Below are 15,237 nucleotides of genomic sequence, written 5' to 3' on the forward strand. Positions count from 1 at the left end.
ACGATGACGCACCTGAGCAGGCGAAGTCGCTCTTGCGCAGCTCGGCGAGGTTGAGGCCCCTCAGCGTGGGAGGAGAGCTGCACTGGGTGTAGAGGCCCAACGCCGGCCGCTGCCGTAACCATGGAGACAGCCAGGCCAGGTGACAGTCGCATCGCAGAGAGTTGGAGTGGAGACGGCTGCGAAAACAGGGAAGAGAGGGAGGAGAGGAGAGGAGAGGAGAGGAGAGGAAAGGATGGGAACAGAGAGGTAGATGAGAACGAATAAGGAAGAGGAAAGAGGGAAGTAAGTTGATAGAGTAGGAAAGAGGAAAGAAGGGAGCAAGGAAGAGAGGAAGGGAATGAAAAAGATTTTAAAAAGATGGAGTTAAAGAGGTTGAGAAAAAAAACAAGAATGAAACTCAACTCAACTCAAATTTATTTATAGAGCCCTTTAAAACAACCACAATTAGCAGAAAAATAAATATGAAATAATAATTGTTCATTGCTTTTAAAACAATTTAAAAGCAATAAAACAATTTAAAATTTAAATAAAACAATTAAAATAAAACCAATAAATAAAAACAGACCATAAAACACTAAAGCAGGAGGTAGAGTCTCATGCTGAGTTGAAAGTCAAGGAATAAAAATGGGTTTTGAGATGAGTTTTAAAAATGGACAGTGAGGAGGCCTGCCTAATAATGTGTAACGAGACATAAAAATGGCGTTATGTGTCTGACTTGTCTTATGACTGGAGCATTCTGGGTAATGTAGTGAAATAGTCTACTTGCCAACAATGAGTAGCCGGAAATGTTGAGTACCCCAAAGTTTTATGTTAGAAATATATAGTATGGGTCCCCAGTATTCAGAAACTGCCGGATGCTAACTTATATATATTGGGCAATTAGCATAACATACATAATTAGCATAAATTAGCATAATTGCCTATATGGGCAATATTTCAACAAAATTGACTTGGCTGATCTGGGCAATATTAGTGTGGTTTTAGGGGTTATTGATGATGCTGAATCCATTTCTGACATTTTCAAAATTCAAAATGGCTGTCTAAACCGGAAGTGACCAGATTTTGAAATCCATCAAAATCGGCCCACTGGCGGTTAAAATCTGGTCACTTCCGGTTTAGACAGCCATTTTGAATTTTGAAAATGTCAGAAATGGATTCAGCATCATCAATAACCCCTAAAACCACTCCAATGTTGCCCAGATCAGCCAAGTCAATTTTGTTGAAATATTGCCCATATAGGCAATTATGCTAATTTATGCTAATTATGTCAGTTATGCTAATTGCCCAATATATATAAGTTAGCATCCGGCAGTTTCTGAATACTGGGGACCCATACTATATATTTCTAACATAAAACTTTGGGGTACTCAACATTTCCGGGTTCACAATGGGGCCGAATGGGCTGGCAAGTAGACTAAAAGGAGCTGAGGGGACTTACAAGGTGCGGAGCTTCGGCATGTGGTTGAAACTGGAGACTGGGATGCTGCTGATGTTGTTGTTGTTCAGAGTGCTGGAGGAAAGAGAGAGAAAAGGGAAGGATGGAGGAGACAGAGATGGTTATCTGCAGTATATTATATTCTATATTCCTGACACAAAAGCCGAGGGAGATGATGAGACTCACAGCACTTCCAGAGAGCGCAGAGCCCTGAACGCCCCCTCCTCGATACAGCTGATGTGGTTTTTATCCAGCTGCCTGGTGACACAGAGAGAGACAGAGAAAACTACTTTACACAGTTCAGCTTTGTCTATTATCCACCAGTTTTATTGTCTGCTTTGTGTGTTTGTTGTGTGTTTGTGTTGTGTGTAGACTTTCACACACAGGTTTTTGAGGTCTGTAGCTCCTCTGAACGCTCTCCTCGGGATGGCCTGGATGGCGTTTTCACTAAGGTCACTGGAAAACAGACACACAGAGAACAACACATCCAAGTTTATATTAAAGCTCCATACTAAAGGTAGATATATGTTAAAGCCCCTTCAAAATAAAGGTAGAGGTTTGTGTTAAAGCTCCTTCAAAATAAAGGTAGACGTTTGTGTTAAAGCCCCTTCAAAATAAAGGTAGATGTTTGTGTTAAAGCTCCTTCAAAATAAAGTAAGATGTTTGTATTAAAGCTCCTTCAGAATAAAGGTAGACCTTTGTGTTAAAGCCCCTTCAAAATAAAGGTAGATGTTTGTGTTAACGCTCCTTCAAAATGTCTCATTTCTAGTCAAAACTAATCTGTTTCCACTTATTTTGAAGGAGTTTGTGTTAAAGCCCCTTGAAAATAAAGGTAGACGTTTGTGTTAAAGCTCCTTCAAAATAAAGGTAGACATTTGTGTTAAAGCTCCTTCAAAATAAAGGTAGATGTTTGTGTTAAAGCTCCTTCAAAATAAAGGTAGACGTTTGTATTAAAGCTCCTTCAGTATAAAGGTAGACGTTTGTATTAAAGCTCCTTCAAAATAAAGGTAGATCTTTGTGTTAAAGCTCCATACAGTATAAAACTATATATAACTTGCGAGATTTGGTTTCACCTAAAAATATGGGACCTTAAATGTATCTACATTACTGTTCAGTAATGTGCTTATTCACTGATGGTTCGGTTGTTTTGTGGTGTTATTATTGCTAATTTCATTTCCTTTCTATATCTTCTTCTTATCTGTTGAAGCCGGATGACAAACTGGGAATAGGGAACATTTATATAAGAAGGAAAACAAACATTTCAAACCATTTGAAAGGGAAACTTGGAGATAAATATTTGAAGCGGACATGATGAATGAAGATTTGTTATTTGTTTCTGTTTTTTTTAGGTCTTAATATCCCTGCTGGTAAACACAGGCTCATCCTGCTGCAGCCTCTACAGTACAGTACTTCCACTATCAAGTCTCCGGCCGATCCGCACCATTACCAGCTGGTTGTAATACGACTCTATAAACACCGGTTCCTCTTTATCTTAATGGAGCTCTTCCCTCCGGCCGGGTGCAGTCTGGAGGACGGAGAGGGTCACGAGCACTACAACCAGGGCCGTTGCTAGGAATTCTGGGCCCCCTTAAAGAATACTAAAGTGGGCCCCTCCCCCTAACTTTTCCTTTTTTTTTTCTTAGACTACGTATGTATTATCGTTTTTTATTTAGCCTTCTTTGTTTTGATGCTAATGCAGCATTACACTGCAAAAAACTCAAGTATCTTAGCAAGAATATTTGTCTTATTTCTAGTCAAAATGTCATTTCTAGTCAAAACAAATCTCATTATACTTAAAATAAGACACATCATATTAAAAGTAGCTTGTTTTTAGACACTTTTTACTTCTTTCAAGCAGATTTTCTCTTGGAATAAGTAGAAAAAATCTGATAGTGGAGCAAGTTTTTCTTCCTTATTACAAGCACAAAAAACTTACTTTCACTGGCAGATTTTTCTATTTATTGTGAATTTAAGTGAAAATGATCTAAAAACAAGTTAATTTTTAGGTAATGGGTCTTATTTTAAGTGGAAAGAGATTAGTTTTAACTAGAAATGAGACATTTGGACAAGAAATAAGACAAATATTCTTGGAAAGATGTTGAGTTTTTACAGTGTACTATGAGAATTAGTCAGGGTCTTATGCAGAATAAATCAGTCATACAAAGATTAGACTACTGGGGGTTTTTTATGGGCCCTACTGGGCGCTGGGCCCCTAGAATTATCATCACCTTTCTCCCCTATACAACGGCCCTGACTACAACAGGCCGGGTTAACAGACACACAAGTAGATATTAGTGAAGAAGATTGGCGTAAGGCATGTTTAAAAGCGCAAAATAATTCAATTAACACAAGATTAAAATGAATTCAGTATAAATGGTTAATGAGAGTTTATATAACCCCTGCAAAACTTCACCATATCTCCCCTAACATCCCTGATGTTTGTGTTAAATGTCTGACTGAAAAGGGGACTCTGATTCACTGCCTATATGGGAATGCTCTAAAATATTTTGTTATTTTGGGAAAATGTAGTTAAATGTTTATCACGGATGGTTAAGTGTAACATTCCTTTGACGTCAACAATCTGTATACTTGGAATATAATACCCCAAGGACTTCATCAGAACAACGAAACAATCGAAAATGATTGACTTTGTGTCATTCCTGACCAATGAAACAGATAACACTGTCTGAATAACAGGTTATGAAATGATCCTGCCTTTTATTTAAAGCAGAAGTAAACGATCCGGTCGTTTTGGTTAATGCTGCGTTCCAGGCAGGCTTTTGAAACCGTAAATTACAGCTTCAAGTCTCGACTTACGACTTTGTAGCGTTCCAGGCAACCCACTCGTGTTTTTCCGACCTGTTTTACCTGTGAAAGTCACTATAACGGCCACTCGTAACTTCCGACCCGTGAACTCGTACCAGATCGAACTGGTACGACTTCACAGGTCGGAAAAACACCAGTTACGGGTTGCCTTGAACGCACCATAACGTCTTGTCAGCCGATGGAGTTAGCAGCCCCCGCCCTCGTCATGGATCTATTGGTCCTCGTCCCTACGTCACCACATTCACGCGCATCCCTTGGCTGTACACACAGAGAGGACCGCCCCTTTATGCCGTTCTCTCTCCTCATTGGATAAAAACTGTAGGATACAAGGAAAGTTTTCTCCTCGGCTCAGAGCAGAGCAGAGTGACTGACAGACCCGTGTTTCAGACCAAACACTCTATGTAAGTGATTGCTGTCGGAAGATATAACTATTTAAGACTTCTATTAACACAAATATTCAGCTTACTTCTGCTTTAATGTTGAGTTTGAAATACATTTGAAATTTCAATAAAAAAATATTGTTAAAAAAAAAAACAACAGGCCGGGTTCAGAGAGGAGGACGAGACAGACGGCGAGACAGACAGCGCAGGACAGGACGGATATACAAACAACAACAGCAGCAGCAGCAGCGGCAGATAAAAGCAAAACGAAAGGGATGAAAAAAATATTAGTGTGTGTGTGTGTGTGCATGTGTGTGTGTGTGTTTTAGTTTGAGATAAACCACAGAGGAGGATGTGCATCATCATCTCTGGCTGCCCTGGAGGACCTCAGACACACTCCATTAACGTCAGGGTCAAAGCAGAGAGCATGACAGCAGAGGAAACACCCACTTACCCAGACCTGGACTGCTGCTGATATAATACATGTTCTGGTTTCACAAGCAGCCAGAGACTCAGACTACTCAGCAGGATCTAATGAATCTGAATCTAGTGGGGTTTTTACTTTCCCTCTTGCAGAATAGGATGGTTCCTTTTAATTGTACTCATTCTCATCGCAGTAAAGATGATAAAAATGCTGGAAACGTGTTGTATTAAAGGTCCTATAACACAGTGGTTCTCAACCTTTTTGAGTCGCGACCCCCAATTTAACATGCACTTCTGTCCGCGACAGCCTTGCCTTTTTAGTTCTTGATCCCTGCGCTGAAAAAATCTATTGGCTGCTGTAGTTTTGTCTCCATGGCCAATGTTTCGACCTGGAGGTTTTCATCAGGGCAAAAGAACAAAACAAAGTGACGGAGTTTAAATAGATGCGGGTGGCGAGTTGATGCGGTGTCCACACACCCGGGCTGGTTTATGTGACATGCGAGGACCTGTCGGCGCAGGAGCGAGTGGAGCGTGGATGCAAGCCAGTCTCCTTCAACCATGCACGGAAAAGGGGAATGATAAGAAAAATGTTTCTAATTTATTAAGAAACAATGCCCAGGTCAGCAATGCATGCCAAGAAACATGTCATTCATTTATCCCCTCCAGTCAACACAGCTGGACACACACAACTCAACTGACGTGTAAATGTAAATAAGTGTTTCAATAGTACTTTTACGATACACGTTTATATCGATAACGTCTGGAAAACCACCTCATGAGAGCGTAAAAATGTTTTTGCGATATTTGAGACTTTTTTTTCAAAGTTAAGGTGTCTCCATTACCTGTTTTTACCAGAATCTCACGCGCACAGACCAGAACCATACCGCTTGATACAATGAATTTTGGACAAACAATGAAGCGAAAAAAAACAACTAAAACAACTCTCTGTAACGACCTTTACTGTTATAATGTTTAAGTAGCCTAATGATTAAGTTTAAGTTCTGCGATTTCAGACTGTCTGTGAACGCATGGCCCTATGTGGTGATGAGGTGAGGTGAGGGGCAGGAGAGAGAGAGCGGTGTCTGTGTGAAATGAGAAGGGCAGACATGAGACAAGTGGACAGGTTCGTTGTTATTGTTTTGGTGTAGTTACGGCCGACAGTAACTGGTTTTGAGTAATACAATGCATGTTTGAGAGTCGCTCGTCGTCCTTTTAACGTCCGGTCGGACGCTACATTAATTAATTAATTAATTTTGCATATTTATATTTTTCCAAAATGATTTGGCGACCCCCAGAAATCATCTCGCGACCCCAACTGGGGTCGGGACCCCAAGGTTGAGAATGGCTGCTATAACATATAAAAGTGAGATCTCCATGTCTATTTTTGATTATAAAGCAGCTCTAGGTTTTATATTAATACTGTGAAAGTATCAAAGCCTTCCCTTCCTCCATCCTTCCTTCTTTCCTTCCATTTTCCCTTCCTTCTTTCCACAATCCTTCTTTCCTTCCTTCCTTCCCTTCGTCCTTACTTCTTCTTCCTTCCTTCCTCTTTTGATCCAGTTAACCTGGTCTGTTCCCTCCCTCCATCTTTCCTTCCTTCCTTCCTTCCTACCCCTTCGTCCTTACTTCTTCCTTCTGTTTTGACCCAATCTGTTCCCTCCCTCCCTCCATCTATCTATCTTTCCTTCCTTTTCCCCTTCCTTCTTTCCTCCCATTGTTCCCTTTGTCCTTCCTCCCTTCTTTCCCTTTGTCCTTCCTTATTTCCTTCCTTCTATCCTTCATTCCTTCCTTCTTTCCCTTTGTCCTTCCTTCCTTCCTTCCTTCCTTCCTTTCTTCCTTCCTTCCTTCCTTCCTTCCTTCCTTCCTTCCTTCCTTTCATCTATCCCTTCATCCTTCCTAACTTCCTCCCTTCCTTCCTTGACCCAGGAGGACAACAGGAGGGTTAAAACCAGCCGTCAGGACTTCCTGTCACTTTGTGATGTCACAACTAAGCCCCGCCCCCTCACCACCTGGATCCACCATCTATCCAACAACTTTGCAGGATTTGGTTTCTGTGAATGTTTTATTCTGAAATCTGGATCAGTCATAAAACAGACAGCCAATCAGAAGAGAGACTCAGAGCCTCCTCCTCTCTTCTGATTGGCTGACACCGACCTGTTGTTACTAGAGAGAGAGAGAGAAGCTGACAGAGGAGATGGAAATCTACACTGCGGTGGTTTTTGGTTCTTAAACCCACAAAAACATCCTCTTAGGGATCAACACTTCAAATAAAACATAGAAGACAAGAAGGAGGAGGAAGAAGAAGGAAAATATGGAAAATGTAAAAACTGCAACAGTGAATTTAGTTCCCAACATGTATCAAAGTCGTACCTTTCTTCACTAAAGTAGGTTGTGAAATACTTCAGATGGACTGACTCTGTGAGATATTTCTAGTTAACAGTGTGGTCTTCCCCCTTCAATACACTGCAAAAAAGCAAAATCTTTCCAAAGATATTTGTCTTATTTCTTGTCAAAATGTCTAATTTCTAGTCAAAACTAATCTCTTTCCACTTAAAATAAGACTCATCACCTAAAAATTTACTTGTTTGTAAATAATTTTCACTTGCTTCAAACAAATTTTCACTTGAAATAAGTAGAAAAATCTGCCAGTGAAAACAAGTTGTTTGTGCTTGTAATAAGAAAGAAAAACTTGCTCCACTGTCAGATATTTCTACTTATTTCAAGTGAAAATATGCTTGAAAGAAGTAAAAAGTGTCTAAAAACAAGCTACTTTTTAAATGTGATGAGTCTTATTTTAAGTAAAATTAGATTTGTTTTGACTAGAAATGACATTTTTACTAGAAATAAGACAAATATTCTTGGTAAGATTTTGAGTTTTTGCAGTGTACAGAGTTAACTGTTGTTTACGGCTCAGATCTGAGACCAGTGTGAGTTTCAGTGCAAAGTTAAACACACCATGCTGTACTGTAGGCTAGGCAGCTGCAGGTCACGGAGGAGTTAAAGGAGCTAAGAATAGCAACGTTTCTCCCCATGTTCCTTCAACCCAACAATTTTATTTTATGTGCATATTGTGCATTGCAGCCTTGAAAATCCATTACTGCAGCTATAGCCGTCGTCTGGTCTCTATTGTCAGACTGCTGAGCTGCTGCTGCTCTGTTCAGTTTTCTGTCTGTTGCAGCTCTTCATCTGCAGCAGGAAAACCCAGAGGTTTCTCCTGTGTGGCCAAAACCAGAGGAGGAAGTGTCACGGCGAGGTCAGTGGTTAACGGCAGCGAAATAAAATCCATCACCGAGATAAAAACCAAGAGGAAGCTGAACTAAAATTTAAAAAAAACCAACAAAAGAAAATAATAGTATAGGACACTGTCTGAGGTGGTGAAGCCACAAGCAGTGACATGAAACGACCAGTAAAGGAGGTGCTGAGGGAAATACAGAGTGACGGAGCGGTCAAAAGGAGGACAGGAAGATGGATGGACAGAGTGAAAGAGTGCAGGAGATGGAGATGGAGATGGAGAAGGATGCAGGGGGGAAACGAGAGCATAAATTAGAGAGTAAAAAAAACAAAAAACGGGTAGTTCAATAACAGAAGACATGAGGGGGGAAAAGGAAAAGTGTGGGAAGTAGAAAAAGTAAGAGTGATGGTGATACAGATAGGAAGAGACAGAGGAGCAAAGGAGAGGACGTCCAGTTTTTCTGCTTCATTTCAGAGGGAGAGCTAAAGGCCAGTGAACCAGACTAACCCTGTAGCCCACATTTGTCTGTCCGTCAGTCTCCGTGTCCACACGAGCAGCAGAAAAACAAAACTTTGTCAAAGGATTTCAGCTCTGTTTATCACAAATATGTAATTATTATTATTTTAACTCATTGAGTGCCGCACTCCTTTCCAAAGTTTTAGTCAAGTGTACCGGCAATTTAGACCATTTTTGACGATTTTTGTAGAGCCACAGTGTATTCTATATTATTGCCACCAACACATACTGTGGCTCATTTGAAAGGTGAAACTTTCTGCTTCAAATGGCCACAAACCGTTTGTTTCTACGTGCCTCTGTTCCTGAGAAAAATCAAGCTAAACATGGCTGGGTTTCACCAAAATCCCTGCTTTTTTTCTAGAAAAGGAGATACAGCGTCTTTTATGAAAGGTGCTCTGTTTGCAGAACTCCGTTGGCAAAAGCCGAGTTATGATGAAAACTTCCAGATCATGAGCTGTCATGAGTTTTTGATCGTCATCTACTTCAGTTCTGCTCGTCGTAGAGTCCCCAAATTTACACATAAGGTGTGTTAAAGTGTCTAGTTTCATAATTTAAAAAAGAGCAAAAAACGAGAAATTACGCTTTTGGCACTCAATGAGTTTTTTTTAGTTTTTTTTAAAGGTGAATATTTCTGAGTTTATTTATGGCCATGAAATGAATGAATACTTGGTTAATGCTGTAAGTGGATGCTGTGCTGTTTTTTAAGCTGGCGTTTGAGGATAAACTTCATGAATACTTTCATTATAGGGATTATTCTGTTGTTTATTTTATGGTTAATCAATTAATGGATTGATCAATAAAAAGAAAATAGTGAAAATGCCTATTAGTTGCCAGAACACACAGTAGCTACACTCATCAAACTGTATGTTAGGCCAACAGTGAAAAACCCAAGTATATTCAGTTACCATTGATATAAAACAAATCATATGTGATAAACTAGGGCCAGTGAATATTTCGCCTTTGTGCTTTGGTTGATGAATAACTTTTTTTTTTTTTTTAATCTTTTTATCCCACCACCACCACCCCTAGTGGGGACCCTTTTTTTTCTTTCTCATTATTTTTTTTTCCTTTTTCCTTTCATTCTTTTTGTTACATTTTAAGAAAAAATGACACACATAATCAGGTGGCAGTAACAAACAAGTTGTAACAGGACAATATAAAGCAACAGGAAAGTATCCAACTATCCAAAAAAAAACGACCAATACGTTATTATTTATCTACAAAGAGAACAAAGATGACAAACTCCTGCCGACAAGACGGTATGACGGCATCAAACAGGAAAAGACTCAAAGTTTGGAGAGATTAAAGCAGAAGTAAGTGATATATTTGTGTTAATATAAGACTTAAATAGTTATATCTTCCGACAGCAATCACTTACATAGAGTGTTTGGACCGAAACACGGGTCTGTCAGTCCCTCTGCTCTGCTCTGAGCCCAGGAGAAAACTTTTATCGTATCCTACAGTTTTTATCCAATGAGGAGAGAGAACGGCATGCAGGGCTGTGTGTGCAGCCAAGGAACGCCGTGAATGTGGCGACGTAGGGACGAGGACTGTTATGGTGCGTTCAAGGAAACTCGTATTTTTCCGACCGTGAAGTCGTACCAGTTCGATCTGGTACGAGTTCACCGGTCTGAAGTTACGAGTGGCCGTTATAGTGACTTTCACCGGTAAAACAGGTCGGAAAAACACGAGTGGGTTGCCTGGAACGCTACAAAGTCGTAAGTTGTGACTTGAAGCTGTAATTTACGATTTCAAAAGCCTGCCTGGAACGCAGCATTAGCGAAAACGACCGGACCACTTACTTCTGCTTTAAACAAACATCTGTCTGTTCACAGCTTTTAAACTGAATCTGAAGCTGCAGCTGCTTTGAACAAATCAAATAAAATGTGGTGAAACAGAGGTGACGAAACAGATTTTACTTCACAAGAGGCAATCAATGCCTTTAACTTCTCTCATGGGCGCAGAAAACACCGTTCAGGATTAATTAAACTGAACTTAATCAAAGCTTTGAACGCCTCATGCACAAGAATTGTTTCCTCTGTTGTAAATCCTTCATATTTATGCACCTTCAGCGTTCACACAGTAAAAATGAACTGATTTAAATCAACACAACAGAGGCTGCAGAGGTGGAGGCATGTTGCTTCAAGCACGACTGACTGACTGAAATTAAAAAAAGGTAATCCAAAGAGGAAGAAAACAGATCCTTGATCCACGAAGCTGCACGCACGTTTAAAAAGGCAAAGTTATTAATGTCAATTATTTGAGACAATTGCTAAGTAAACAGAGCTCACGTAGCGATGTAATGTACCAGGAATGTGCACTCGGCTTGCGTGTGTGTAATTGGCCGTTGTAGAGGATGTGCTCCTGCAAAAGGTGAGTTTGAAGTTAACTCTTTCTTTGCTTGGCTGTGTGTTAAGCTAAACTGGTCTAATCCAACTGTATGAGACAGCTGCAACACACAGATTTTAATGTTTGCATTAACAGCTGATCACAAATCAGTGTAGAGTTCAGCGTCAAACTCTGGAGAATATCACGTCTTTTATTCTACTGAAGTTAGCATGCTAATTAGCGAGCACAGGCCCTAACGCTCAATCAATGAACATATATCTATCTATCTATCTATCTATCTATCTATCTATCTATCTATCTATCTATCTATCTATCTATCCTTTATTTTACTGAAATTTGCATGCTAACTAGCTAGTCTAGGTGTTTCCGATACCGTAGCTGTAGCTCACTGTAGCTTCACTGCTCTATCAACCAAGTTCTATCTTATCCATCCATTAGTCTATCTATCTATCTATCTATCTATCTATCTATCTATCTATCTATCTATCTATCTATCTATCTCTTTTTTTTTTTTTTACTGAAATTAGCATGCTAGCTAGTCTAGGCTAGGTGTTTCCGATACCGAGTCACTGTAGCTTCCTGCTCTATCAACCAAGATCTATGTCATCAGTCTGTCCATACATTCATCCATTCGTCTGTCTGTCTATCTATCTGTCTATTGATCAATTTATTGATCTATCATTTCTTTATTTCACTGAAATTTGCATGACTAGCTAGTCTAGGCGTTTCCGATATAGAGTCACTGTAGCTTCCTGCTCTATCAACCAATTTCTATCTTATCCATCCATCCATCCATCTATCTATCCATCCATCTCTTTTTTTTTAACTGAAATTTGCATGCTAATGAGCTAGGCTAGGTGTTTCCAATTCCAAGTCACTGTAGCTTCCTGCTCAATAAACAAACTGTCTGTCTATATATCTATTTATCGATTACTGTATCGATCTATCGCTTCTTTAATTTTACTGAAATTTGCATGCTAACTAGCTAGTCTAGGCTAGGTGTTCCCGATACCAAAGTCACTGTAGCTTCCTGCTCTATCAACCAAGATCTACGTCATCAGTCTGTCCATACGTTCATCCATTCGTCTATCTATCTATCTATCTATCTATCTATCTATTGCTTCTTTTATTTTACTGAAATTTGCATGCTAATGAGCCAGGCTAGGTGTTTCAAATACTGAGTCACTGTAGCTTCCTGCTCTATCAACCAAGATCTGTCTATCTATCTGTCTGTCTGTCTGTCTGTCTGTCTGTCTGTCTGTCTGTCTGTCTGTCTATCTATCTATCGATCTATAGTAGTGTGTAAACATCTTTTCCTTCTTTTACAGTACATCACACTACATGAACTCATTGTTAATGTTTTTATTTTTCATTGCTGTTTTTACTCTGTGTTTCCTGCCACTGTGTCAGCTCCACGTTGCTGTTTCTACCTCAGTTTTTCCCCGAATTAAAATAAAGTTTAAATGAAAGAGGAAGAAATGAAATGAAGTGTTTTGTCGTGACGTGACGTGTGTGTTGGAAGTCGTCGCCATCTCAACGGGAGTCTCCTTGACGACAAGCTGTGGGAAACCCCGACACTGGAATTACTCGGCACAAAACAAAAACTGAGGATTGTTTTGAGGTTTGGTGTTTATGCAGCTACACAGACATTCAACATGTGACAAAATAACCAAACTATGTGAGACCACCAGAGCGGAGCTTCCTGACGGCCCGCTGCTTTAGACCTATACATCATCATACGACCACAACCACAGAGTCTTACTCTCCTCTTCTCTTCTCTCCTTCTCTTTCCCTGCGCTTCTGTAAATCTACTTTCACTTCACAATAAATTCAACATTACAAAATTAAAACTTCAATCATAACATGCAAACCAAACTTCTAAACTAAAACCAAACTTCTAAACTAAAATATGGTTTGAAGACAACACGACGATTAAAAATTATAAACGACACAAACTGTGTGCAGATATGAAAGTAATAAAGCACCATACATACATACAAGGAGCTCTAATTCACCATGTTTCATGACATAAATACATAAGAATCAATATTCATGTCATGTTAGTAATCAATAACATTCAATCTGAATTTTTTTCCAGACCCTAATTTCCAGATTTCTTGGTAAAAAAAAAAGAAAGAATTTGTGATATTTGAGTAAAAATTTGTGTATCATGTAAATAAATCATGCAATTAATCATTAGTTTTCATTATTCTGAATGTGTATGCCATTATGTAACCAAATAATTTCCAGGAGATTGTAGCTAGGTACAATAGCACATACAAAATAATTAACCCAAATAACTTCAGATAAGACCAAACCCAGATGAATATATTTCCATACAATAGTTTCCATTTTCCATACTTTTTCAGAGCTGGAAATGTATAAATCAAATTCCATACTTTTCCATACTTTCCATACTTGTGTAGGAACCCTGTTATATTATAAAAACACAACGCTGTTAACTACATCCACCTACACATGGAGGAATAATGATAGACAGCTCTCCCACAGGTTCACACACACACACACACATCAATATTAAAGATGCTTTCCCATCGGGTTACCAAGACATCTGTTGCTAGGGACACCAGGAGGCTGGATATGATGTTTACTGGAGAGAAACAGACTGGTCACAGCTGGGCGTGTGTGCGTGTGTGTGTGTGTGTCGACAGTAGGTAGTCTCATAATATTTGCTCTCTTTCTCTCTCCTGCTACCTCTTCTCTATTCATGTTCTGATCCGTTCTGTCATCCGTTGTGTCCGTGTCCGACCTTCCCCTCCGTCCGTCCTCCCTCCCTCATTGTTCTGTCGTCTCTCCTGTCGTTTCAATATCCTCCTCTTCCCTCCATCCCTCCCTCCTGCGCTCACAGAGGAGGGTGAGAAAGGTAAACTTTCCCACTCACTCCTTCCCTATACTCGTCTCTCTCTCCTCGTCACCTCTCCACCCATCCCACCCTCTTTCTCTCTCTCGGCTGCAGGTCAAACACGGGTTAGTTTAAGTTTTAGTCGAGCGCTCTGACGGTGACCTCTCCTGACCTTTAGCATTCTGGTTTTCGTTATTAGATCCGGTTATTGTTGATATTACACTGCAAAAACCCCAAATCTTTCCAAGAATATTTGTCTTATTTCTTGTCAAAATGTCTAATTTCTAGTCAATACTAATCTCTTTCCACTTAAAATAAGACTCATCACCTAAAAATTAACTTGTTTTAAGATCATTTTCACTTGTTTCAAACAAATTTTAATTTATATATAATACATATAATAATATAAGTAGAAAAATCTGCCAGTGAAAGAAAGGTTTTTGTGCTTGTAATAAGAAAGAAAAACTTGCTCCACTATCAGATTTCTCTACCTATTCCAAGTGAAAATATGCTTGAAAGATGTAAAAAGTGTCTAAAAATAAGCTACTTTTAATGTGATGAGTCTTATTTTAAGTATAATGAGATTGTTTCGACTAGAAATAACACAAATGTTCTTGGTAAGAGTTTGAGTTTTTGCAGTGTAACCGCTTTTAATCATACATTTTGACAGCAGCAGTTGAGAGAAGCTGTGTCTAAATCCATCGGCCTCAACCTCATCCTTCAGAAGACATGATCGATGAAAACGTTCCCATCTTAGCTTAGACTGAAATAGGGTTTCTGGTATGTAGTAGGGGTGTACAGTGCACTATTTGTATTCAGGTTTGGATTCAGACTTTTAAAAAAAAACTTTGGATTCGTTATTCGCATTCGGGAAGAAACCGGAAGTGGGCGCACTAGAGACTTCCACCGATCTAGCCGGTTAACTTCCGATTTAGCTCTCGGCTAACTAGAACGGGAATAAAATAATTGAATCGTACGGCTCTTCTAGACTTTCCAAGCGTAATCGGACTAGACGGTGAATTCTGGTAGTGAAACGAGTCGTTTCGCGGGGGTTGTTGTGACACTCAAAAAAATGTATCCACCGTTTTATAGCCACTTCTTTTCCCGTTATTGTTTATGACAAAGACGCTACCGCCACCTACTGTGTTGGAGTGTGAACCAGAGTCACCTGGTTAATGTGCTGTTGATCATCCAAACGTTTCTTTTTCTTTTG

At 39.6% G+C, this 15,237-nt stretch overlaps 1 protein-coding gene across 1 annotated transcript in view; it reads right to left on the bottom strand.

Annotated features, from left to right (window-relative positions):
- LOC146992385 (slit homolog 1 protein-like) overlaps positions 1-15,237 on the bottom strand; it is a 127,174-nt gene that overhangs the window by 71,546 nt on the left and 40,391 nt on the right. The window contains exons 5-8 of the mRNA XM_085785906.1: positions 1,820-1,891; positions 1,622-1,693; positions 1,439-1,510; positions 13-176 (exon numbers count right to left, since the gene is read on the bottom strand). Coding sequence (XP_085642032.1) covers positions 13-176; positions 1,439-1,510; positions 1,622-1,693; positions 1,820-1,891 — 380 coding nt within the window. The remainder of the gene's footprint in view (positions 1-12; positions 177-1,438; positions 1,511-1,621; positions 1,694-1,819; positions 1,892-15,237) is intronic.

This window comes from Trachurus japonicus, chromosome 1 (genome assembly GCF_045865225.1).
Source record: "Trachurus japonicus isolate A0001 chromosome 1, Traja_1.0".
NCBI lineage: Eukaryota > Metazoa > Chordata > Actinopteri > Carangiformes > Carangidae > Trachurus > Trachurus japonicus.